This window comes from Xiphias gladius, chromosome 9 (genome assembly GCF_016859285.1).
Source record: "Xiphias gladius isolate SHS-SW01 ecotype Sanya breed wild chromosome 9, ASM1685928v1, whole genome shotgun sequence".
NCBI classification, from domain to species: Eukaryota; Metazoa; Chordata; class Actinopteri; order Istiophoriformes; family Xiphiidae; genus Xiphias; species Xiphias gladius.
The window spans coordinates 18694497-18721291 of NC_053408.1; the positions used below are offsets into that span (position 1 = coordinate 18694497).

Genomic DNA, 26795 nt, shown 5'->3' on the forward strand with positions numbered 1-26795 from the left:
TCAGTGTATTTTATCTCTCCTTTATATGTTTGGGCCTGCCATTAATGGAGACTGGGACATTATTTGAATGCCCTCTTTCATCTTTCATCTTTCTTTCAGTTTGTAGTAGTTTGTTTATTTGGATTTTTGTCTTTCAGAGTTTATCTTTAAGAATCCATATCAAAGATGTAAGACTTTCCCAGCAGTAATTGAACATACCATCATTTATACTAGCTAAATAATAACTGTATAGAAAGGACATCAACTGCATTTCAAGTCAAAATAATGGTGATCGATTAACTCAGAGAGGAAATCATAGAGTTGCTCACAGGGTGCAGGCTGTTTTCTTTGTTTTTTGTTTCTTCTAAAGATAAATAGTAGTAGTATTGACCTGGTGTCTGCAGGGGCTCCAGTATTGGTGATTTCCAAAAAGTTAGACTGTGAACATGCAGCATTAAATGCAATACAGCTACTGAACACACCACAAGATACTTTAAGAAAATTCTCGCGCCATATTCATAGTAACTGTACACCTAGTAGGGTATATCTCAAGAGATAAATTTCAATCCCAAAAGATGCATATATATGTATAAGTAACATCAGGGATGGATGTGCAAAATTATTCGGTTAACAGACTCAGCTAACTCAGCCCTCCTGTCTTATTCCCTGATCTATGAGTGGAGTTTCTCCAGTACGATAGGGAAACCACTAGCCACACGCCATGAACTGCACACACATATATGCACTCTTGGGAATCATCCCTGCCCAGCACAGCTGCAGCAGCAGCAGTACACCTGGGCTAATTGGGCAGAGAGGGAGTGCTCACAACACCCAAAGGATTTTTGTGTTTTGGGTGTGTGCATGTGTGTGTGTGTGTCGTTCTCTTTCTCGCGTGACCTAGAGCCTGTCCTTCACTGATGGAGTGATAAGGTGAAATATAGAGCGAGCTTCCTTTCTCCTCCTCATCCTAACTCCCAGCCCATTCATCCATCCTCTCTGGATGGAAGAAAGAGGTGAGGAACAAAGTGATGGATGAGTGTGGAAAACCTTTCTCCTGTGTAATATTCTTTTCATGAGACGAGGGAACTGAAAAAGATAAGGGGAGGCCGACTCACATGAGGATCAGAGAGACAGAGGGAGAGATGGCCAAATCTCCAGACTGAAATAAACCGACAGCAGCCTCCTCCATGGAGCCATACACAAACACACACACACACACACACACACACACATTTAGCAATGCTGTTTATCTCCCATCACACTCACTCAGGGGAGAGTTAATTTAAATAATTGTTGATTATAGGAGAGGAGATTTGATTTGATTAGTCATGACTACAGACCACAGGAGGCCTTGGCTGGAGTCTGTCTTTCTCTCTGTCCATAATCTGATCTGCCTTTCTCTTTTGTAATCTCTCTGCATCTCTCTTTACATATTTCTTATTCTTACTGTGAGTCAACCACTGTGAGTGGTTATAACACATATATGTGTACAGGGAGATGTTGTCATGTTTCACTAACCACTTCTTTTTAAAGCAGCTTCGTTGGCTCCACTCATCAACCCAGCAGGTACAGTGTCCCAGTATATTACCTCCTATCTCATATCTCACTTTTTGAACCCCCCACCCCCTGCACCCCAACCCCCCCACCTCTTCCCACTTCCAACAGAAGCTCAGAGTAAGCCCTACTACTCCGATTACTCCCCCACCCGTCTGCTCATCCACAAGATGTGCACCAGCCACTACCTGGACCTGTTCATCACCATCGTCATCGGGCTGAACGTCATCACCATGTCCATGGAGCACTACGATCAGCCCAAGGTCAGATGTGGGGGGAGGAAGTTATGGAAATTATGGGCTCCTTGTTTCAAATGTTAATATCTAGGTTTGAATAATTATTGCAAATGATTCCTAGAGTTTGTCTTATCCTCATTGCAATCATATAACAGTGACTTAGTGATATCTACATTTGGTATGATGGATACTTCACTTACATTCTGTGATAAAATGCAATTTTAGTCAAATACAATTCAGGAGAAACACGTTATTCTAGCAAATGTTTTGCGAATTTTTGCATTTGTCAATATTCTGTTAAAAAAATATTGAATATAAGGATGGAATATTGGCTATTAAAGGCTTCTGAAAAATATCAGTATCTGCATTGGCCTATAAAATGAATGTCATTGGAATATTAGTTTTAGTCTTTCTGGAACACCAGGTTTTTGATTTTAAGAGACTTTAGATAGTGTGAGGTATACAAGTTGTTCCAATGATAATAAAATACAAAAAAATATTAAAAAAAAAAAAAAAAAAACCTTTCAAAACACTCTTACTTGTTATTTAAAGAGGGGTGAGGAAGGAATCAGGTCAACAGAGAATAAAATTAAAGTAAGATAAGAACTGTAAAATCCTGGCAAGAAAGGCAACCATGAACTATAAAAGGGAGATCAAAACAATAAATATGAAATTATAACAATCAATGAAAGAAAGAAAGACATAATAAATTGGTTTAAAATAATGCTTCAACCTTAAAATGTTTAGTTAACCAGCGGTATCCACACCAAGGCCTAGTATGGATACCACTTTATAGCCCATATGTTTATTGCCACCAGGCAGCTGCGCCAGCTGGATTTGTCATCCATTTGTTTTAAAAATGTTTTTATCAAGTTATCACATTGTTTCCTATCTGCTTGATCAGAACCCTGAGGTGGAGATAGAACAAAACATAGCTGAAGGGGTAGAGGGAGTGATTTTTTTGTATTTAGCAATGTTTCACAAGAGTAAAAGAGACAAAGAGATGCAAGATAAGAGAGAGAGGAACCTGCAATAGAAAAACTGAGGAGGATAGAAGGAGGGGTTATAGAACAGATGAGGAGGTAGTAAGGCAGGGTTGATGAAAATGGGGTGAAGTTGGAGGTAGTTGGATGTTGAATACATAAATAGGATAGAATAGCAGAGTGACACTGAGGGTACTGGGGCAGAATAGAAGGTTGATGAGTAGAATAGAAGTTCCTTGGGTAGAGCAGAAGGTTGTTAGGTACAATAAAGGTCAAATATGTCAAGGAATTAAATGTCAAGGAGAAGAGTAGAAGGTTTTTTGGTAAATTGGGAGGTCTTTGGGTAGAATAGAAGGTCTTTTAGTAGAGTAGAATGTTGTTGGGTAGAATGGAAGACTGTTGGGTAGAAGTGAATGCCTTTAAGTAGAATAGAAGGTATTTAGGTGGAATAGAATGGAACAGGGTAGCGTGTCAGAAATCTTAATTTCATTGGGTAGAATAGGAGGTCTTTAGGTAGAAGACATTGTCTTTGGGTAGGGTTGAAGAGAAAGTTATTGGGTAGAATAGAAGGTCTTTGGGTAAATTAGAAGGCCTCTGGGTAGAATAGAAAGCCTTTGTGTAGAATAGTAGATATTTGAGTAGATTAGAAGGTCTTTTAGTAGAATGTTGTTGGATATAATGGAAGGTTGTTGGGTAGAACAGATAGTTTCTGGGAAGAATAGAAGGTTGTTTGGTAGAATGGAATGTCTTTAAGTAGAACACATGGTCTTTGGTTAGTATCGAGGGTAATGATGTACTGTAGAACAGGTTGTTGGGTAGAATAGAAGATAGTGGAGTAAAGAGATATATCAGAAACCTGGAACTAGCTGTTAGTCGATGAATTGCCAACAGTGAGGATTTAGGAAATCCCTGCTGGCCACCAGTGCTCTGCATGTCTCTCTGCTAAAGGTCAGTTTTTACATGCAGATGGGCGATGTGAATTCTCCCACAGGCAAAAATGGACACTTTGATTCTGATGGCCTTTTCATAGAGAACGAGGGAAGGAGGAGAGGGCAATGTGAACGATCTAATAATGGAATGGCTAATTCTGTAGTAGATATAGTTTTCAATATGGATTCTTTGGTATTTGATGTGAAGACTGTAAATGCAGTAAAATTGAGTGTTTACATAACAAAAATATCCACCATAGCAAGCTATTTGGTGTAACCGAGTGAAGTTGAAAGTGTGTTCCTTTTAAAATGTGAAAAATAACAATATGGTGAGATCGTTTCATTGGTTTTCAGTGCAGTATCAGTTGATTTTAATGAAAGACTGATGATGAAAGACACAGCTCACTCTGGTTGAATAACAGAATATTTGATGCTGGGTTTACTGACTTGTTAAGATGGATACTTGTACAGTTTATTCATCTTTAGCATTGTATCATTGCTTTCCCTGACATCCTCAGAAGTTGGTCGAGGCACAGAAGATCTGTAACTACATCTTCACCCTCATCTTTGTTCTGGAGTCCGTCTTCAAGCTGGTGGCCCTTGGGTTCCAACGCTTCTTCAAGGACAAGTCAGTATTTAAATAACTGCTTCCCAAATTGCATTGACCTTTCCTTAATGTCTCTGACCCAGATCAAACAGAGATCCTGAATAAACATTTACTTCCCAGTTTAGGGTTTTGACATTTTAGTGGGCACGATATTCTAATACAGTGGTTCTCAACCTTCGGGTCCCAACCCCCAGGGAGTCATAAGATCATTTCGAGGGGTTGGGGATAAAAAAATAAAATAACATATTAAAATCATATAACATATTTTAGACTGGATAATAGTTTTTACATCGCCTGTACCAGTGATATAATTTGCCTTAGATTTTATTGAGTGTGTTTGTCAGAGTCAAAGTTTGCATGACCATGAGTTTCTTATTGGACCCAAAAAGAACTCTTTTGCTAGCTATCACATGGAATGACTATGGAGCAATGGATTACATGCATAGCCAAAACCAACGTGGAATATCCAGTGTTATTTGTTCATAAGTGCTTGTACATGAAAGTTTAAAACCAGTTAAACTCATGGTTTACAGCTGTCTCTCTCTCTCTCTCTTCTCTGTGTCTCTTGTTGACTGTCCCTTCACTTCCCTGTCATTTCCCTTCTTTCTGGGGTTCGCTACAATGAGGGGGGGGTTAGGAATAAAATTTCTATTTATAACCACAAAAGGCATGCGGGCTAAGAAGCCAGACTAAGTGATGTGTACTGTCCGTGTGTCTATCGAGCTCCTCTGCTCCGTTTCAGTACTATGGACAGCGCCGCATCTACACATGCAACCCCCAATAAAGCCATACTCGTTTTACCGTTTCACAGCACAAACGCCCACTTGCGTAGCTATGGGGCTTAGAGTAATCATATGCCAAAATATTTAGACACCAAAAAGCACTAATCGCTTCACCAGCATACAGTGCTTCTACTGGTATATGAGGCAAAGGAGGTGCAAACAGTTTAAAAGCTGACAATGTGTTTGCATCGTGGTGTTGTGAGTTAAATATCTTATTCTGACAGGGTTGTGGCTCAAAAAGGTTGAGAACCACTGTTCTAAAAGATTCATGGTTAAAGGTACCGCTCTTTAACCTCTGAGTCATGCGGAAAATCTGAGGCAGCATTCGGAGAGTTTAATTGAGCTTTTTCCAAGTTGCTCCAGTGTATGGTGCTCAGTGAGGCCTGTATGAATACAAACGGCCTCATTAAACACCCATAAACATCTTGCCTTAGATGATTTCATAGATTTGTAATCTCTGGCGTCCTGCTGAAAACCACACAATAATGCACAAACACAGTCGCAACAGCGCAAACGTATACTAGCACGCACCACATATACATGAATACAAAAACTAACACACTCACCTAATGGTTTTTGGACCAGAGCTGACCACCAAGGGGTCTATGGCAAGACCCCCAGGACTTATTTGACAATCTCATTGAATTTTAAATTGATTGTGATTGTGTTGACAGGTATTTAAGTGAGGACTTGAGGGATACACTAGGGAGTGGACTCTCTAACTCAGAGAGAAACCTTCACATGGAACTGAAAGACTGGATATAGACGAACCCGATTAGTATGGCCACTTACAACTATCTTCCGTTTCTTCACATCAGTTTTGTTCAGTCCACATTTATTGCAAAGGGCTGGGAAAAATAAGGTTTTATCTCAAGTCAAGTTATAGTATCTAGGAAAGAAAGTGGCCTGCTGACTGATCTGAGCGTACCATATCTCTCTTAATGATATAATAAAATTAAATGATACCACATCTGCTTTGTAAACCTGCCTCATAACACTGAAATAGTCTTCAAATTTCCATGCACTGTCATCCAAAAAATTATTGGTCTCCAAACTTGTATGATTATGTGATTAGTTAACTGTGTATGACTAAAGTTTTTGGCTTAATTCTGTAATCTCTGGACCATTAAAGTGATACTTCTCCCAAAATCTATCTCTTGAGTGTCAAACACTTACCCCTGTAGGCTTGAAGGTATTAAAAAGTTTTTTAGTTTGCTTCTTTATGAAGCACTGCAGCTGTCTGCAGTTTGGATTTTTTTTTTGTTTTTTTTGTCAGTTTCGTTAAATTCCAATGGCACCGAGTTTTCAGTAAGGGAAATTTTTCATAATGTCCACAGAAACTTGTAGAACTTCTCCTCTGTGCATCTGTATGCTCACTATGTTCCTAAAAGTCATACTCACACTAAATTAAATATCACAGTACAAATCTTGTAAAAGGCAACTTTAGTAATAAGAAAATTTTACGTGGAGGCACGCAGGCTTAGTCCTAGAACCAAAATTTATCCCCACATTGTGTAAGTACAGGTGATCACCTTTACTTACATTGGCAAGAAGATCTCAAAGATTTTTTGGTTGATTTGACAATACCTGTAGTTACTGGTGGTAACAGCAAATGTTTAACACTACAGGTCACAGAATTCTGGGAGCAGCAAAAAAAAACTATTGTCATTTTAATAAAAAGGTCAGGCAATAACTGATAGATCCTTATCTAAATGAAACTTTGAGATTGCCCCTTTAAACACCTTGGTGTCCCCTAATTTGCAAATGACATTGAGAAAGGCAGGTGTGAAACGTTTCTGCCATAATGAAACAAACTGATTTTGCACTTAATTTTTCAACATTTATGAGATTTCTGAGTCTAGGTTAAGACACATCTCATTTGTGTTACACTTCCCCTGATGCAACTCAAAGTATATTTCATTAGTACCTCTTTCCCTGGAAAACTCCCCCATATTTCAAACTCATAACTCTATTTTACATTTATACATATTTTTATATTTTTGTCTCCAAGCCCAGGCCAATAACATCACTATGATATCATCGGGGGATAATTTTTTCTCAAACTTGAAAAAGCTCCTCCAGAGCTTTAAAAGATAATATGTGTCTTTTTTCACATGCTGCACTAACCGTGACTAGTAAACCAAATTTGGTGTGTGAAATGTTAGTTGCAAGTCTTTTTGATTTTGTTGATTCTAAAGTGGTCGGATTTGTGACTCGATTCAAACTCATATCCAAGCAAGTCATGTGACTCAAGTTCACACCTCTCTGCTAAAGGAAATGACTCACTAAGGAGTGTGTGTGTGTGTGTGTGTGTGTGTGTGTGTGTGTGTGTGTGTGTGTGTGTGTGTGTGTGTGTGTGTGTGTGTGTGTGTGTGTGTGTGTGTGTGTGGGCACGCGGGCACGCGTGTGTAGGTGGAACCAGCTGGATCTGGCCATTGTGCTGCTGTCTATCATGGGCATCACTCTGGAAGAGATCAAGGTCAAGGCTTCACTGCCCATCAACCCCACCATCATCCGCATCAAGAGAGTGCTGAGGATCGCACGAGGTATGAACCTCTCACCCCTCCTTCCACTGATCGATCTATCCATCCATCCATCCCATCCCCTGCCTGCCACACTCTCACACGGACACGTACACACTCCAGTCTCATTCATGGTGCTGTACTTTTAAGATGCCTTGTAAAACAGCCACATCCCCGGGACTCCCCTCTTTGTCATTTTTGCATGGCAGGTCTCAGCAGGGTTTGAGCAGGGTGTGAGCCGACCAGATGGCACCAAAAAACACAGTTAGCTGACAAACCCAGCAGAGGGAACAGAGAGAGAGAAAGACAGAGACAGAAATATAGCAAAGAAAGAAAGATAGCAGAAGGTGGGGGAGAGCCAAGACACATTAAAGTGAATGAAGCTGCAAGAAAGTGAGACTAGGTATGGAGGGAATAAATGAGTGGAGAGAGGGGAGAGAATAGAAATAGGAGGAGGAGGCAGGAGTGATGCTTAACTCCTTACCCCAAAATAGATTATAAGAAGATGTAAAGAAGTCGGGAAGAGGAGCAATTGATGTTAGAGTGAAAGAAGTTGTGATTAAGTGATTGAGAAGGTGATAAATGAACAGAGGAAATATGTGTAGGTGGGTGAGAGACAGAGAGAGCATGCAATGTACCTGGAGAGAGAATAAATGGTGGGAATGGGTGGAGGAGGCTCAGAATTAGCAAGGTGGAGTTCAAGAGAAGGGATGGAGCTAAACTGCCTGCGTGATTGGGGCTGGTGACTGTCCAGGTAATAAATAATACTGCAGGGAAAGAAACAGGGGGAAGAGAAGGGGAGAGCTGGGATCCAATGTAGTAGCACTTTAAATTTCCTCACCAATTCTCCTACAAGTCACAATCTCTTGTAATTTTTCTGTTATTTAAAGCTAAACTTTTCTTCCCCATTCACAATTCTCACATTCAAATCTCAACTTTTATATAACAGTAGCTGTGTTTGAATTGGTAGTATTTGTACATAATTACAATATGTACTTATCAGAATGTACAGTGCAAACGTATCATGCCTAATACACTTTTTCATGTTCCTATTTAGCTATTACCTGTGACCTATTTCCGCGTAGGGTTTAACTTTGACGTGCAAATTTGCCCTGTTGACCAGTAGCAAGCTGTCTTGACAGTGCTGACTCATTAGCTGTGTTGCATCATTCAGTTTGATCTAACTTCCTCTGAGTTCACCACTGATGAGGCACTGTTTTCTCGAAGGTAGCATGTTCAAGGAGGTTCTAATGCCCTTTTCGTGGAATCTGTATTTTTTCAACAAGGCTTGCCACTTCACCTGCTTTGCTGTTTTCCTGTTGTTTTCCAAATTGTCCCCAGATTGGGTTGTTTCCATGGGAATGTTTAAGCACAATTAATTATGTATAGGGCCGTTCTATTACCATTTATCTATGTTCATAGATAGTTATGCCTTTAAGATTCTAAAAATTGCATTATGTCGTATTAAAATGTCCATTTTATTAGTTTGCGCAATTAAGAATTACGATAGAGCTGATTCATTTGTTAAGACTGCTGATTTTGTTGTTAAGATTGCCATCTCCAAGTTGTCAGTCTTTCATATCTCTCCTAGGAGGCATTAAGGTTTTTACTTAGTATTACTTACAGAATATTTTTAGTATTCTGTTCATTATTACACATTATCTAGTAGCCTTGGTATACCTCCAAAGGTACCCCGTCACCATACCAGTGATCTCATCAAACTGCAACCCCACTCAGGGGGATAATACCTCAGTCAGGCAATTTGACATCTTAATGTTGTTCAATACAAGGAAATCTGTGAATCCACTAATATAGTAGGATTAGACTGTAAGTGAGGAAAATGTGGTGTGTGTGTCCTTTCCATTTCACAGAAGGCATGATGGCACAAGTCCCTGTTCTATTATGTAAGACTGAAAAATCTTAACGCTGGTAAGACACCCTTGCATTTTCTGTATGTGTCTCGCACAGTATTGAAGCTGTTGAAGATGGCGGAGGGGATGAGAGCTCTGCTGGACACTGTTATGCAAGCGCTGCCACAGGTACACAGTCAACTCTGTTCAACAACATCCACCGAAACCACTGAATCCTCTTTTCCTTCCCCATCTATATTTTGTCTCTATGGATCTTTCACATCCCAACATGTCCCACAGAAGCTGTCCCTTAAATTAAATCCCAGAAGCATTTCTTTTTTGGTACATATTCTTCTGTTTCAGGGCGTTGTATTTTTCCATGAGCTTTTTGTCACTTCTAGAGACCCTTATTTTCATTATCAGCCCCCTGCAGAGAATGAGAAGTGAATATAGCTTGAGGTTTTGTTCTGAATGGTGGTGGCTGGATTTGAGGATGGTGGAGTTGCTAAATTAGAACAACTGGCTTCAGGTGAAAAAATAGGACAGTTCATGACACATTATTCTTTGATACCACCTCTCTTGGTCTCGTCCAGAGAGATGCCGAGATTGAGTATTGTTCCAGGCTAATTCCTCCTGGAGTTTGCCAGAAGTATACATATTTAATAAATCCAGTAATAGGGGGTGGAAGAGGTGTGTGCAGGTTGCCACATGCTGATTGGAACTGACAGTAGGAGCAACAGGAAACCCTAGAGCTTTTCATTATCTAAATCCGCATTTGTGTCAGAGCTGTTATTCCATATTGTCTTGTTCACTCTTGTCCTGCTGCAGTATTAGAGTTCCTCATCGTATTCTTTAGTCAGATTTCGCTCCTTTTACTCCTTTGTGTCAGTCATGCACTCACGGGATTTTCTCATGTCCTAGGAAAAAAGTAAAAATTCTTATCAGCTGAGACATGGAAGTAACGGAACAGCATTCTTCTTCAAGTAGCTTAATGTTATTCTGGCTTTTCAGAGCGTGAGAGAGCAGCTCACATTAGCCTTCTCTTAGTAGCATGGATTGGGGCCCACACAGTAGAGAAACATTATGCAGTAGATGTGCTAGCTGTCATCGGGGGCTTGCTTTTTCATTGTTATTTTATTTTTTTATTTCATTTTATTGTTACCTGGTACCCCACGAAATGATGCGATAATGGCGTTCCCCTGAAGTAAAGCTTGATTACTGTTGTAGGTAGTAAGCTAGTTAGCTGGACATGCTCAGGTTTTGGAGAGGGTAAAAGAGGAAACAATCATCCAAGCTCATAATGAGTATCTCTCGTCTCAATTAGTCCAAAGCACACCGCCTCAATGTGCAGAGAAATCCAGAGTTTACCTAGGTATGGCTGCTAAGATATGTCTGGACAATTGCTATTCAGGTCAGTTGCCATAGCATGTTTTTCCCTTTGCTGCTTTGTCACAGCCTTTCGTTTATTTTCTCTCTGGAATTAGCTGTTTGTTGTCCCTTGCTATTGGTTTATTTTGCCTGGGATTTGTCTCCTCTGACTAATCCCTCTCCCTTCCTGTTGTCTCTCTGCAGGTGGGGAATCTGGGTCTTCTGTTCATGCTTCTCTTCTTCATCTATGCAGCACTGGGAGTGGAGCTGTTTGGTGACTTGAGTAAGCACACATGCCCTGTGCATAAAGGCAGTCAGGCAAACCAGAGAAAGCTCATACAAAGATTCACACACACATACGGCGCAGGCCATGCACAGGCATGCACCGAGTGTTTAATTCTCCCCTCTGTGGGTTTAATCTATCCGATGTTAATTGCTTTCTAGAATCCTTTGTTGAAATACCATATTGATATCTCTAATTGTGGCTCATGGCTTTCAGAGTAATAAAATAATATTACAGTTATTATCATGTCATTGCAAAGACCTATTTTGTGAAAACAGAAAAGCCATGAAAGTCTCTATCTCTCTATCTTTATGTCTCTCTTTTACCATCTGGCTATTCCCCTCTCTTCATTCCCTCCTTTCTCCTCCTTGTCTACACAGTTTGCGACGATACCCACCCATGTGAGGGTCTGGGGCGCTACGCTACATTTAAAAACTTTGGGATGGCATTTCTGCTGCTCTTCAGAGTTTCCACTGGAGACAACTGGAATGGCATAATGAAGGTGAAACTAACTCTACACACATACGTACACATACTAAGCATTCAGTCTTTGATACATGCACATATATTCAGCAAGAACACAGGAGGCAGATTTGGTAGTGATGTGTTGGTATGTCATCCCTGGGGACAGCTTACCCCCTTGTTGCACATGACTACAAATCAGTGATGTCTGTACCAAATTTCATGGTAGTTCTTTGCAGTAGTTGTTGAAATATTTCAGGAATGACTGACTGACTGACCATCATTGCCATCAACAGCCTCGCCACTAGCATCGACATTCAAAACTTTCACTACTGAATGTAATCCAGGGTTTTTCAGAATTATCCAATGGGATGATTCACTGGAAAAGCTTTAGCTTTGTTTTCATGCTTCCATCAGGACACATTAAGAGACTGCGCCAATGAAACCCACACCTGCTACAACACTGTGGTCTCTCCCATCTACTTCGTCTCCTTCGTCTTGACTGCTCAGTTTGTCCTGGTCAATGTTGTCATTGCTGTCCTGATGAAGCATCTGGAGGAGAGCAACAAGGAAGCTAAAATGGGGGCAGAGGAGCAGGATCTCCAGATGGATGGTGGAGATGTGGCCACGAGGTCGCCCCAGCGAAACCCTCTGGCACTGGGCATCGACAGGTCGAGTTCTGGGGATTCATCCTGGAGGTCCACCAGAGGAGGGGACAGGGAACAAGAAGGGGACGGTCCTATGGACTCGCCCACTGCTGATATAACCAGAGACATTGTAAACATCAGAGCAGACCCCCCTTCATGCCCGGACCCCCCGCTGGAGGTATAAAATCTTTGCTCTTACGGTATATGTATGTGTTTGCTTTAGACATGGCTAGTGTTTTGGTTGAGACTTTGAAGGCGCATTAAGGCATTCTTTCACCATTCATCAACCATGTTTACATGTTTTCAAAAAAGCGTAACTTTGGTTATGTTTGTGCTGAATGACATAAATATTTGATTTAACTAAAATCCAAAGAGAACAACCAAAATAAATAGGAGCAAATGAGTTAAGTTGTAGATGCCACTTAATAGCAACTATTTTTTGTTGGGTTTGTGTTTTGGTCATTTTCCCTGAGACACTTTCGTTAACCCCATGTCACATGTAGGTCACTCTATAGCTACATATAAATTCCTTATTCACACCGTTGTCTCAGTGCATTAATTGCTAAGATCAGAAGATTATATGTAATAAAAGGAACACACATTCAGATCATGTCTAGGTCAGGTCATTCAATTCCCGGGGTCCACGCTGCATGATATGACAGATGCTCCGCGGTCACTTCCTGTTGGGAGCCGGGCTGCAAGGCTGTTCAGATGACCCCCATGTCTCTGGTCATTAATGTTGGCTCTGGTCCAAACCATTATTTAATTCTCTGGCTCAGGCTGAGGGACGCTGAGCATGCCGGATGGTATCTGAATTAATGGATTTCTTGGGAGGAATGTCTGCTCTTCACTGTCTTAATGTAACTGTATCCCATATGTAAACAAAGTATAGTGGATTTGGCCATATTAGGAAATACTCACTGGACTGTCTGGCATCATTTCAAAATATAAGCGGATGCATTTATGTGTAATGTATCCAAAATCAGGGTCATATTCTTAAGTATATCTTTTGATATAAGCTTGTGAGTCAAGATACACTTAAATACTGTATTCTCTGTAAAGTGTATTTCCCTGCCACACATGTACAACACATAGAAGAGACTGTTTTTTTTTCAATATTGACGTATTCTCCTCACATATCAGACACTTGTTTAATATTACTGGATTGTTATGGCTTACATCATGTCAATAATGTGTCCAGAAAATGTACTGATTCATATCAGGATGGCTTACAGTTTGTGTGTGTTGACTGCCTGACTGCCTGTGTGTGTGTGTGTGTGTGTGTGTGTGTGTGTGTGTGTGTGTGTGTGTGTGTGTGTGTGTGTGTGTGTGTGTGTGTGTGTGTGTGTGTGTGTGTGCGTGTGTGTGGCTGCTCCCTGTAGAACACATGCCAGTCATAGATAGGTCACAGTGCCATGGGAAAGCTGAACCACAGGGTCTCGTTGTTCACTTCAACAGCTATTTCCAGACAGCAGGGAACTTTCTGAGGATAGGAAATAGAGGTCTTGCTGTCGTTATGTTTCCCCTCTAAGAATTTATCCGTCTTGCCTGCTCTTCCAAAATGTATGTGGTGAAGCCACAAGCTCTTCCCCAGCCATGTCGGGGACTGGCTGTACAACAGTGTTGTAGTGTCCCCTTGTGGGTTTGAATGGTAACACATTTGATCTTGTCGTGGAGGTTGATTAGGAGGAGGTTGTAGATTTTCTGTTTGCTGAGCACTACGTGAAGGTTTTGACAAGTCATTCAGTAAAACCCTTAACAAATTTGGATAATCTAGTCCTCCTGTCATGTTTCTGTTTGTATATCTGTTTGTTTCTGCCTGATCGACTATCTTTTCCCTCCTCTCCTCTCCTGTCTTTATAATCCATTTTTTCTATCCACATTTATTCACGTGTCTCTGTCTGGACTTCTGTATTTCTTTTACCCTGTCTTTGTCTTTTTCCACCACCTATGCTGTTCCTCTGTTTCTCTCTCTCCATATCTTGTCTCTATGCATTATCCAAGTTTGTCCAGCGGAGAGCACTGTTTGACTCGGTCTCCCTGGTCATCCAGGGTTCAACGGAGGGAGAGTTGAGTCTGATGGACAACCTGTCCGGCTCTATCTGCCACTTCTACGCGCTGCCCCCCAAGCCCAGCGAGCACAGCACCGACAAGAAGGTCAATAATCACCAGTAACACCACTGATGACTAACCTCCTCCATTTCATATTTCCAGTGGGTCTTACTTCTCTTCAATATGTAGGGCTGCACAACTATTAATGAGAAAATGAAAAGTGAAATAAGGATTCACCTGTGAGTGAAATGCATTCACCTGTTTCTGATGCAATTTTAAAAAAAGTGGCAATCTCTAAACCTCAGTCCTGGTTGATTTGGCGACACCTGTAGTTAATGATGGCAACAGCAAATGGTCAGCACTACGGGTCACAGAATTCCAAAGAAGTCAGGTTAGAATTGGCCTTTTTCCATCATTCTTTGAGCAACTGTGATCTGATTTTATGCTGCACATGGCATGAGTCTGTGAACAGCAGGGCACAGTGAAAGGAGCTGGTTACCTGGCTGAGAAGTTGGAGGTGTGCAGCCTGTCGCCTACAGCTCTTCATCTAACAGCTCGCTGTGGCTTCTCCCTCTTCTTCCATTAATTAAGTTGAATGCTTTTAATGTGAAGCTGCAGCAGCAAGAGATGTTCAGTTTGCATTGGCAGTAATTTAATACAGCAGTTCCTCCAGGAATGTTGCCACAGACACCCAGTTCATAATACTGCAGATTTATAATTATTGCAGTACTATCAGTGGGCCATAGGCTCAGTCACCATTGTGTTACCTCATTGCCTCATGATAGATAGGGACTTAAAAGACAGTTATTTAAATTAAATGAAAATCTTCAAGATTGCCACTTTAAAAGAAGTAATAATGCTTCTAAAGAGTTCGTTCACCCAAATTACAAGCAAAGAAAAAAGAAAATGACAGTTCACAACCCAGTGGTATGTATCTATGCAAATATCTATTTGGTTTTATTTGTCCAGGTTCTGTTATATCCATCTGTGGATAGTACACTGGAGCTGAATGGAATCCTGACATTTAAAAAATTCACTATCATTCAATGTCCCTGTTAGTAATCTGCAGATGTCATCGTAAACAATTTTCAGTGGAACCCCTTTCTATCAAAGAAATAGTCCCTAAGAAAACGTTCCACAGGGTGTTCTGTGGATTATCCAAAATAATGGAGTTGGTATCATGTAGAGGGTCACAAAATGGGGTCAGGAGATGATTACTGGAGTAAGAAACGAGAAACAATTAAATTGTAGCAATCAGAATTGTTCATTCTCTGGACTTTTCAGTAATCTTTGCTTTTTTTCTCATGAAATACTTTATTTTTATTTTACCTCTGCAGGCCTCTACAGAGTATCCAATTTAAACAAGCTGAAATGGACAAATCGCTCTTTGATTGAACTGATCAAAACTCATGGACAGGCAACCTGTGATAAGGTGCCATAAGTAGATACAACTCTGGAGACTGTCCACTCATAAAAAATGAGCCCAGAAATTGTCCGTGCAAGCGGCTTGTTCTGACTCATAGCTCCGTCTAAGCCCTCTAGTGGCCATAGTAGTTATGACGGGAACAAAGAGGGAAGTCAAGTGATGTTGTTATAAAGCGACAAATTTTGCATATGGACTTGGACGACATAGGAGCCCATTTCCAGGTTCAAACCTACGGTCAACGTTGTTTCTTTTAACCACGGTCATCCTGTAACCCTAACCACAGGTTTATTATTATAACCATGACGACAAAGGTCCTCGAATCTTAATGAAGATTTTTAAGTGATCTTTAACAGTGTATCTGTGGTATATCGCCTGCCACCGCAGGAGTGCTAAATTAGGAAATGCTTCTATGGGTCGTATCAGAGGACCAACAACCTATATGGTTGTTTAGGTTGGAGGACTTGTTGTCAAAAAAGGTTTGGAAACAAAGCGCTAGAAGTAAATGAGAAAAATTGGCTTTTTTGTAATTTGGGTGAACTGACCCTTTAAATAATGCAGATTACTTCACAATTATGGAGATGAGCTTTTTTTTTGACTCTTGTATCAATTGCTTATTATTGGAAACATGTGAAATTATCTCTCACCACTACTGGCAGAATGTACTGTTTGTTTTCATGAAAATAAAACTTTATGACTCTATACCAGACTAAATTTCTGAGAGACTGATAAGTTTTGCAGTCTACAGTAGACAGAAAGACGGTACATCCTGCCCGTAGAACTTAATCTCGTAATTGAGTGAAAAAGCCTGTAATTTCATGTTTGTTAAATGTCCTGCAGCCCTACAGCCATTACCATCTTTGTACTGGCATTCCTCCACATTGAATATTTTTCCCTCTCTACCCAGCCCTGTTGCCCACCACAGTGCAGTGCGTCATATCCCGCCTCAGCTATGATCTCATCCCCTCGCTCACGTCTTCACCCACTTATACTCATTCATGCTTGGCAGGCTTTTGGTCTGCTCCAGCAGCATCAGTGATATGGAGTTTGCTCTGTCTCCCCCTCACAGCTCTCTGTCTGTATGTGTCTGTATGCGGAAGTAGCATGTTTGTGTGTTTATATATGTGTATACCTGTTTTGCCAATCAGTCGCAGCAAAGTGATGACCCACTGAAAGCATTCCTGAAGCAAGTAGCTCACAGTCTTACAGTCAAGTCTGCAAAGTACTGGTTCAATCAATAAGCTATGGATCACCGAGGCACTGAATAATGCATCTGGGTCCTTCCTTTCCTCATTTGAAGGCAGATTTTAGCCAATTAAATTAGCATTGCAAAACCTCATTCTCTAAAAGCTTTAAATGGTTTTGAGATGTCATTATTAGGCGCCTAAGGCCACCTCTCCTTCTCTGCAGCTCTTTAAGATACATTAGCAGTCTCAGCTCCTGCCCCTCTTTGCAAGGATGGCCCATTTGCCTTTCAGAGAGCATTTTCCCTCTTCAACCGCTGCAAGGCAAAATATACAGCAGCCAGAACCCTCCAGGACTGAAGCAACACTCTGCAGAGCTCTCGGATGCAGAGTTCAGTGATACGATAAACTCAAAACTAGCACCTTGGACTCAGCTAATTGAGCCATGCAGGCGCTTAAATCTGCTCTGTTTAACAACCACAACTTTGAAATTACTGCACATTTCCATACAATAAAAATGAATCCCCTACCCAGGGGTTAAAGTGGGCCAGAACGATCCGGAACAGCGTTCCCGCATCTTCAATTAACAAGTGAATAAAGTTGATTGGTACTTTCTTACATAATAATGTGGGCCAGTGGACCATCAAAAAATCCATTAACTTTTTACCCAATCGGTGTGCCGGTCTGTTGGGGTGGGCATGAGAGCGCATGAGAGCGTACACCCCTTCCCCATGTGAGTGTGATTGTGTGTGTGTCTGTACCATGTCATAATATTGCTGCTGGTAAGTCCAAAATACAGTTTATAAAGTCTAAAGGTGTGAAAAACTGTTCTCACACAGTTCCTAGTCCCCAAATTTTCTGTTGTCTTTTCTCCTCGCTGCTTTTGCTCTACTACATTATTCTGGTTTTGTGTATGTTGTTGTATTATCCTGTTAGCTACAGGTCATATTTGTGTGTAGTGTCCTTATTTTTGTGTGTTGCACGGAGTGTGCGTTTGTTTTCTCTGCTCACCAGCCGTTGTCTCTTCCTGCCTAGATCCCTCTAGCGGAGATGGAAGCTCTGTCTCTGGCCTCTGAGAAATCCTGGTCCCTAGCTCTGACAGACGACTCGGCCCCCGACGATTTTAACCCCCCCTTTCTAACCAGTCTGGAATGCAATGTACTGACAGTTCCTCTCTTTCTCTTTCTCCATTCCTCTTCCTCTTCTTCCCCTCTACAGTATCTTGTAGTGTTCACTTTCCCAGGGCGCTTCCCAAGCCACTTGTCCCCCCACTACACTCAAATTAGCTAAACAGCTACTTTGCACCTGTAGTCCCAGCACAACTAAAAACATTATTTATGCCACTGTGTGAAGAACTTATATATTTCACATGGTGTAAAGGTGGCCTGTCCCTCAAATAAACAAAAGTTAAAATAGTTTTACACTCAGTGTTCCTCACTGAAGGTCTAACACACATACTTAATGCATTTTCATCCTCTTAAAACATTTGCAAAGCCAATTTTTAATATTTTAAATTCTTCATTTTTTTCATCTATGTTTGCCAGCTGTCTTCTTCTTCCTTTCCTTTGCTGATGCATTGGTCGCTACAAAGAAATACAAAAAAAGGAGACACACTAGTAAGAACATTGCTCCGTAGCACTGCTAGAGGTCTTACTTTTTATATATAATGGCTTTAAAGAATTTTTTAATTCACTGGACCAAATATAATGAATTACTTTACACCACACCTACAGAAAATACAGTAGCAATTTATTTTACGTCCCATAGTTTCCTACAATTTCTTGGAAAGGAACAGATAAGTCACTTTGAATTTATAGGAAGGTTCCTGGAAAAAACGATGTAATTTGCTAGTAATTATGGTGACAGTGAAGTAGGTGCTGTATAGATTCAGTTCCAATGAAATAGTTCCAATGAATTGCTTGCAAAACATCAAGTCTTTTGGGCAGTGTACAGCGCGTCAGCTGAGCATGGAAAATTTAAACTTTGTCGAGAGGCAAACATACAATTACATAGATATTTCCAATAATAAACAAATAATGACTGAATGTTTACTTGGGATTAAATGGAGTCGGTTGCTCTGGAAATCAACAACTATTAAAAATGTAACACAACTGACAGAACTCCAATAACTTGGGCAGAACTTTGTATCTCATCATTCTTTCCAGGAAACGTCAAAGGAAATTATCAGGAAATTATAGACCAATAAAATAATGTGTTAACTAATATACTTTATTGTATGTAAATACATGTATACATCCTGAATATGTGTCTGAGTTGCTGGCAGGTGGGAGTTAAAATCATATATCAGGACACTTCAACCATAGATAAGGGTCAATAGTCTAACCACCATTACAAATCAGTGCTTAAGTGCACACACCATTGCAACATGATCTACTTTATGCCCCATGTAAACACATCAAGGTAGTAGTATTAAGTGGTCATTTGATCTAGAAAATAATGGACATTCTAAGAAGGAATGCCACTGCTTCATATCATTGCGGTCTTTGTCACCACCTCATCCATTATTTTCTGATACCAGGATACTTTGTCATACATTGAGGCTTATGTGTATGAGTCTTCACCTGAGTGAATCTACACTTTCCTCTGTGATGTCCCATCCCAGAGGGCTCTGTCATTGAGGGAGAGGACATATTCACTCTAAATTGAAAATGAATTGAATGTCATCAGGGTGTCAGGGTATAATTAAATACCAATTTGGCTCTTTAATGATCGCATCGCCTCCCAGTAGCCAACATGTCTTCCAGAGAGAGGGTCACTGTAACCTTGGCTCATTCTGCATATCCAGGCCAGGGATCGATTTATATACACTATCAGCAGTCTCAGAAACAGAGAACCACAGCCAGCACATGACATGAAATCACTGTTAATTGGATTGTGCTTGGACAAATACAAAAAAAGCAAGTCAGTGAAGAAGTGGCGGAGTACAAGTGGCACTGAAAGAGCCCTGGTGAATCTAATCATGTGCCCTCCAACTTTCTCTTCTCTTTCTCATTCCACTTTTCCAGCCTGGTGTGTGTTACTCTCCAGTCCAGTCCAGTCCGGTAGAGTAGTGCGCCTCCTCACCTGCCAGTTTGCAGTTTTCTCCCCTTTGTCTCTTCTGTTATTTTTCTTTCTCTTCTCTCTAACTTTCTCTGTCCTTTTCCTTCCCTGTGTTTTTCCTGTGTGCTTTACATGTGAGTCCACGTCTTTTCTCGCAGTCCTCTCTTATCAGTCTTCCTCTGTGTTTGTGCTGTCTTCTGGTGTGGTAGTTTTTACTCTTTTTTGAGTTGTTATGTGTTTCCTACGGGGTTGTAACGTGTGCTGGGGCTCCAGTAGCTCTGTGATGATTGTGAACTCGTTCTGTAACGGGTCAGGCTGCAGGACACTGCCCTAGCTGACACACAATCACGGAGCAGGCTTATGTAAAGTTACATGACTTTGCGGATAAATGCAGACACAAAATGCTTAAAAAATGAAAGTGCTTGGAAATTGGAACAGTACTGTGATCTGTGGCAGCTCTGTGCCAGTCAACTCCAACGTGCAAAGATCCTGTCTGTTTTCCATGTATGCTGATGATCACCGCCTCTTTGTTCACATTTTGTCTTAGAGCAATATCAGCTGTGAATGTGTTAGAAAGAGTGTGAGAGCGCTTGAGTTAAAGAGTAGCCAGAGCCCTTCTAGCTCCAGAGGGACCCTGACTCTCTTCACTCTTCTCACAGCCGGAGCAGCTCGATCCTGGGGAGCCAGTGGGGGACAACCTACTGAGCATCAGGAAGCCGACGGTGGGACGCACACACTCCCTGCCCAACGACAGCTACATGTTCCTCCACCTGCAGCCTTTTAGCCACACAGCGCCAAATCCAGCACAGCTTCTAACTCAGATGCAGGGTCCCCAGAGGGCCAAATTAGGTAATGTGGGAAATTTATTTCATTTTGATAAAAGCCATATTATAATGAAACTACCACCTGCAACAAAACACAACACTTGCTGGCCTTTTAAACTTTTTTTCTAAGACATCACTGTCGCAGCTTGGTAGCTTTTTTATTTGTTTAGAGTTTGAATTTGTGACATCTCATTAGGATAGAACAGAAGTGGGAGGCCTTGATTTTTAATAAAATGCAGGTTGACATCAGGCTATGGCAGGTCATTTCCTCTGAGATTAACACAGCTGCTCTAAGTGTTTTGTTGTTATTTATCAGTGCTGTGTCTGTCTGTGTGCAGGCTCCAGTGCCTCGGTACGTTCGCAACCGGAGGAGTTTTCCCAACAGCTGACCATTCCCACAGACCTCTTCAGACCCATCAGCCCCCACAGCCATTCAGACTCGGAGAGTATACCACGACTACCCCCTCCCAGACGCACACACACATTCAGCCGCACGCTTCGCAGACAGGTGACAAAATCATACTGTTTCAGATTTTCACCTTGCTCCAAAATCAACTTTCTAGTCTTATCCTGTTCATTTCATACCGTATGTGATGAGAATTGTGTTCTGTGTCAATGCGTTTCAACAATGTGTGATTACGGATTGGTCTATAAAATTTTCTAGTAATACCAAACACTAAAGGACCTGATTTAACTGATTAAAGCTGCAGGAGTGTTGCAAGTGAAAACATTTAGGTTATGGATTATGAATTAGATCAGAGTTTTAGAACCACTGTTGGGAAAAAAATAAATATTTCTGGAATAAAACCATAATATTCTGAAGGGGAAAAGGGAAAATGTTGTGAGAATAAGGTTATAATTTTGAGGAAAAGGTCATAATGAGTCATAATAGTACAAAAATAAAGATAAAGAGTACATGATCTTTTTTTATTATTTCATGTTTGGAGAAACAACATGGAATATTTCATAAATAAAGTCTAAGTTTTATGAGGAAAATGCATTATTTTGGAAAAATATTAACAGTAATATTAGTACAAGGCTATACAAGGTAATCCACTGGGTAATAACTACAGGTTAACTATTAAGTAATGGTTTCACAAAAAGAAACTTCTTTGACATTGTTGTAAGGACACTGAAAAAGTTAGCTAAATGATTGATACCACCCTGAGGGTTCAACCAGTAGCCGGTTAGCTTAGTTTAGCATAAAAACTGGAAAGAGGGGGAAACCGCTAGCCTGACTCCCCCCAAGGTAACAAAATCCACCTATTAGCACCTGTAAAGCTCACTAATAAACTTTTTGTATTTTATTAATTTAATTTCTAGAAAAAAAGTATGAAAATGACAAATTGCAGTTTTAAGCTCAGCTAACCTGCTGCTAGTTCCGATCATATTGATCAGCCAGATATGAGAATGGAATCAATCTTCTCATCTAAGTTCTGAGTGGGATGTTTTGAAACAGTGGATGGTTTCCTCCAGACAGCCGGTCCGAAGAGCATATTGTATTAATTTCTTTTAATATACTCTCATCACAAGGTGCCATTTTTATGTTAAACTTAGGACTTCATATTAATATGACTTGTTTCTCATAAAAGTCCAGCTTTATTCTCAAGATATTGCAACTTTTTTCTTTCAGTCTCAGATTGGCCCGAAAACTCCACCATAGAGAAACATTGGTTTAAATCTTTCCACATTGCATGTTCTAAACAATTTCACTTCTCCTCTCCCTTTTCTCTCCCCTCCTTCCTGTTACTCCTGTCTGTTACTAACTGATCTGCTGTCTCATTCTCCATATCGTATCTGTTATTCTCTGATCTCAGCTCAGTTAGGCCCAAGTGCCACCTGACCCTGAGCTACCGCTCAAACACAGATACTCCTGTTTCTGAAACAGCGACAAACAGCAGACTTTAGCTACCACCGGGCTTTTCAGAAACCCTCCATGTTCATCTTCAGAGAGACAGACTAAAACACACACACACACACACACACACACACACACACACACACACACACACACACAGGCTTCCGTCCTTTTTCCCGCCTTTGTCTTTTATTTGCCCGGAGGTTTGTCTTCTGCTAACCATCAGCCACAAAGCATCTAAAACCCTCTAACAGGTAGCTTCACATGTAGGAAATTTTAATGCGACTCTGAGTTGATCAATTCCCCTGTATTTTATACAAGCAGCAGGAGCTATGTGTAACATTGCATCTGTGGATTATTCAGTAGCCGTGTGATAGAATGTATTTAAGCCAGACTTAGATATTATTTGGCTGAAAATTTTAACCACAATGCAGTGAACTTACTACACTGCAAACTATACAACTCAGGGAAGTTTTGTCCGTGTGCATCTGGCCATTTTCATACGCAGCACCATGGTGATATAGCACTTGTGTATTTTCTATTGAATGATGTAGCGCTTGAAGGTACATAATTGTCAGTGATAGTTAATGTACTTAACCCAGTTTTGCTTTAAAAAGTCTAACAGGGTGTTCATTTTTTAGTATTTTTCCAGTCTTATTATCTGTTACTTGGTGTTGCACTGCTGTGGCTGGTGATTGGCCTGGCCTTGTTGTCATCTCTTTGACCATTAGGTGTCTCTGTGGTCACACCATTGAGGCCCATGCAGGGAAACCCATGCTTCTAAACATATTTATCAATATGCTGTGCCCTAAAACTCATGCATGCCTTGTTTCCCCATCCTCATAGATTCGTATCTTACTTTAACTGGCCTGAGAGGAACAAGTCATGAGTCATTTTATGAGTTTAGCAACCATTGTGCTTACTAACCCTTCCTCTCCTACAGTAGTTAAATGTTGTGTTCATCCTCTAACTGTTGACCTCACACCCTGTAGATGGTTTTGTACAGAGGTAAGGATGAAGGCAAACTTTGATCCGAATTCGGTCGTAAATCCAACTGAAAACTCTATTGCTGACGGTTTACAGGGTTTTGTGTGAATGGTCAAAGGTTAGAGAGTCAGGTGGTCTGGCTCAGAGTTCACTTTCTCAGCCAGCATTCAATCAGCTGAGTCCTTCTGTCCCACTGAAACCAAAAAAAGCAGCATACACTCTCCTGGGCCGGATGCTGCATTGAAAAAATGAAAAAAGATATGAGCTTGTTACTTGGAGTGGTATCTAGGACTTGGAAACCTCGTCTGACGTGCTGAATTTTAACATAACCCAGGAAAAATTTTCTTTCTTTCTTACCAACAAGCTGAAAGATTTTCAAACAGTCATTTTTCTAATCATGATGTTTCAGAGGATTTTGTGTACAATTAGTTAATTTCACATGTCGGTCATTTTAAAGACCCCCTCCAAATACGTTTTATGGCATTTAAAAATATTCAGCTTTGAACTATTAATATTATCGGATAAGATTTTTCACAAAATAAAGTTCAATTAATCAGTTAAAAATTCTTAAAAATATTTCGGCTCCTTCTCTCTCATTGAAAAGTCTAAAATCTATGAATATTTTATGTAATATTAATTTCAAAAGTTTAACTGCCGGACACAAAAGATGCCTCCGGCTTCACTGAAAAGTCCGAACTTCCAAAATAGTTGTGATGTCACAGAGTCCTACTGATACACGTGTACATGTGTTAAACTCAGATTTACTGTCCATCTCTGCTCATATGTTATTCTGCACAGTGAAGCTTAAACACCCAGTGAAGGAACAGTAATAATATTTGTTGAGTAGAGGGGGGCTTTAAATTAATTTAAAAAAAAAACGAAAGAAAGCATCCAACGGAGTCAAAGGTTGTTTACTCAACTTACTCTTGGCAAATCTTAATTTGGATTTCTGCCATTGAGCAATGCAGTGTAACCTCTGTGTTATAATTTACAGCAGAATGTTGTAAACCCACACTTCTTGCAATGAGAAAATGAGGACTCTGGGACTCGGCTGGCCAGACTGTGAACTTTGACCCAAACTACTGCTTCTCATCCTCATCACCTCACACTAACTAGTCTCCCCTGTCGTCTTCTCTGATCCCCGTACTCTCGCCAACTCCCCCCATGCTCATTTACCTCCATCTCCTTGCCTCCTACATATTTCACCCCCCCCCCCCTCCCCTTCATGCCGCGTCTTCCAGGTTGCAGTGTCTACTGATTCTCAGGAGGCCCTGTGTTCGGAAGGAGGGGAGAGCAATGAAGGACTTGTGAATGTGGCCTCTCTGGGCTTCCCTCCATCCCCCTCCTCCTCCTCCCCCACCTCTCCCTCACCCTGCTCCCATCAACATCAGCAGCCTGCTCTCTGCCTCGCCCCCCCCATCCCAGACGCCTCCCCTAAACCCTCGTGCCCTGGCAGCGTGCACACCCAGCAACCCGACCAGCACCGCCTCGCCTCCTACTCCCCTTCCTCCTCCTCCTCCTCCTCCCTCCTCGCCTCCTCCACTCTTACCAGCTAGGCCACACGAACAGGAAGAGGCCTCAGTGGATCAGGAAGTGTCCCTCATTAACTGCTCGGGGTTGGCTGATGACATCGCGGCAAAGGACAGTCGTGATGGTAAAGAGGATTACAGCTCCTACACAGCCTGTGGCGAGAGTCGGAGTCCATATTTGAGGCAGCTGAAGAGGTTCCACAGCGTTGACACGCAGGGCCGCAGCACCCTCCCGCCCCGTCCCCGCCCTTCCTCCTGGTTGGACGACCCTCGACGCCACTCTGTAGAAGTATGCTCCTCGCTGGAGTCCAGCCCCCAGCACAGCACCACTTCCACCTCCTCCGGCTTTGTGTCGAGAGCCGACAGCCTGCAGATGCAGAGGCAGACCCCAACTCAGACCTCGCTGTCCTCACCTCGGCGCAAGAAGAAGATGAGCCCGCCCTGCATCTCTGTAGACCCTCCTGATGGACTGGAGCCTCAGTCTGGCCTCTACGCGGGCTTTGGTGGGCTTGGCGGGTTAGGGATGCCCCCTCCTCTGCCCAGCCGTGACACCTACCTGAGAAGGAGAGCGCCATCAAGTGACTCCAAGGAGTCCTTTGACCAAGGAGTTGGAGAGGGTTCGGGACAGGACGGAGGCTCGCCAAACCCCAACACCAACCCCAAGCTATTGACACTTCCCAGTTTCTCCTTTGAGAAGACAAGCTCTGAGCACTGAACACTGATACTCCGACACACACAGATACACACAGACACACAGACGGACGAACCTTCAACACACACAAACACATGATGCACTCTGTGTGTCTGTGATGGTGATAGTTCTAGAAATAATGCTGTAGAGAGTAATAATGGTAAAACTACAAGAAACAGTAAAAACATCCTTGGTTTCATAAGGAGTGCAGTACTGTAGTAGTGTGAACATCCCTTGTCTTTGTATTGTTCCTGCCAAAACAACCAGAGAAGAAGAGAACTACGTGAAACAACAAACCTGACTTTCTCTTCAGCTAGCCCTGCATGCCACTGGCTGCAGCTTGACCCCAACACCTCTGGAGTGACATCAGCACCTGGGATTTGGCGCCCTCTGTGGTCGCCATCTGAACTGCCTGGTGTTGCACAGGGTGGACTTTGCCCCGTCAGTGGAGGTACAAAGCAATATGAACATTTTAGAGACCCTATTTTCTTAAATTATTGGGCCGTAGTCTTTGTACAGGATGTTGTTTTTATTAATTTCATTCAGTTGTTATTTTCATGTCTTTTTTGTGATTTTCTTTTTTTTTTTGTCAAAAAGGGTTTGTCTTTGTCTTTTTTTTTCACTGTAGGATATTTCTAGCTTTCTTGGTTTACTGAGGAAAGTGAAAGTTTTTCAAAGTGCTGAAAACCATGTATTTGTAGGAATAATATATAAATATATATATAAAAAAACAAGTCATTAAACTGAGCTTGGATTTTTAAGCACATGCATTAGACCGTGGTGGTTTGATTGTTTGAGGAAAAAGGAGGCTACGCTCGAAGTTTTTTCATTGATTGCTTGATTCTCTTGTGTGTTCGAGACAGCACCACATTGTGAACAATGTGAGAAAAACAGTTTAAATTTGATCATACAGTTGTTGTTTTGTTTTTTTTAAACCTGACTTTAAGTTTGACTTCTTACTTGAAAGTGCTAATCCAACTTGTCA

At 41.4% G+C, this 26795-nt stretch overlaps 1 protein-coding gene across 1 annotated transcript in view; it reads left to right on the forward strand.

Moving 5' to 3' along the window:
* Positions 1–26318, forward strand: part of cacna1g (calcium channel, voltage-dependent, T type, alpha 1G subunit) — a 254326-nt gene extending 228008 nt beyond the window's left edge. The window contains 13 exon segments of the mRNA XM_040135842.1: positions 1648–1796; positions 4200–4309; positions 7483–7616; positions 9561–9631; positions 11015–11093; positions 11474–11595; positions 11973–12380; positions 14216–14359; positions 17897–18019; positions 20581–20770; positions 21084–21253; positions 24832–25110; positions 25112–26318. Coding sequence (XP_039991776.1) covers positions 1648–1796; positions 4200–4309; positions 7483–7616; positions 9561–9631; positions 11015–11093; positions 11474–11595; positions 11973–12380; positions 14216–14359; positions 17897–18019; positions 20581–20770; positions 21084–21253; positions 24832–25110; positions 25112–25834 — 2702 coding nt within the window. The 3' untranslated portion in view covers positions 25835–26318.
* Positions 26319–26795: the final 477 nt, after the last annotated feature.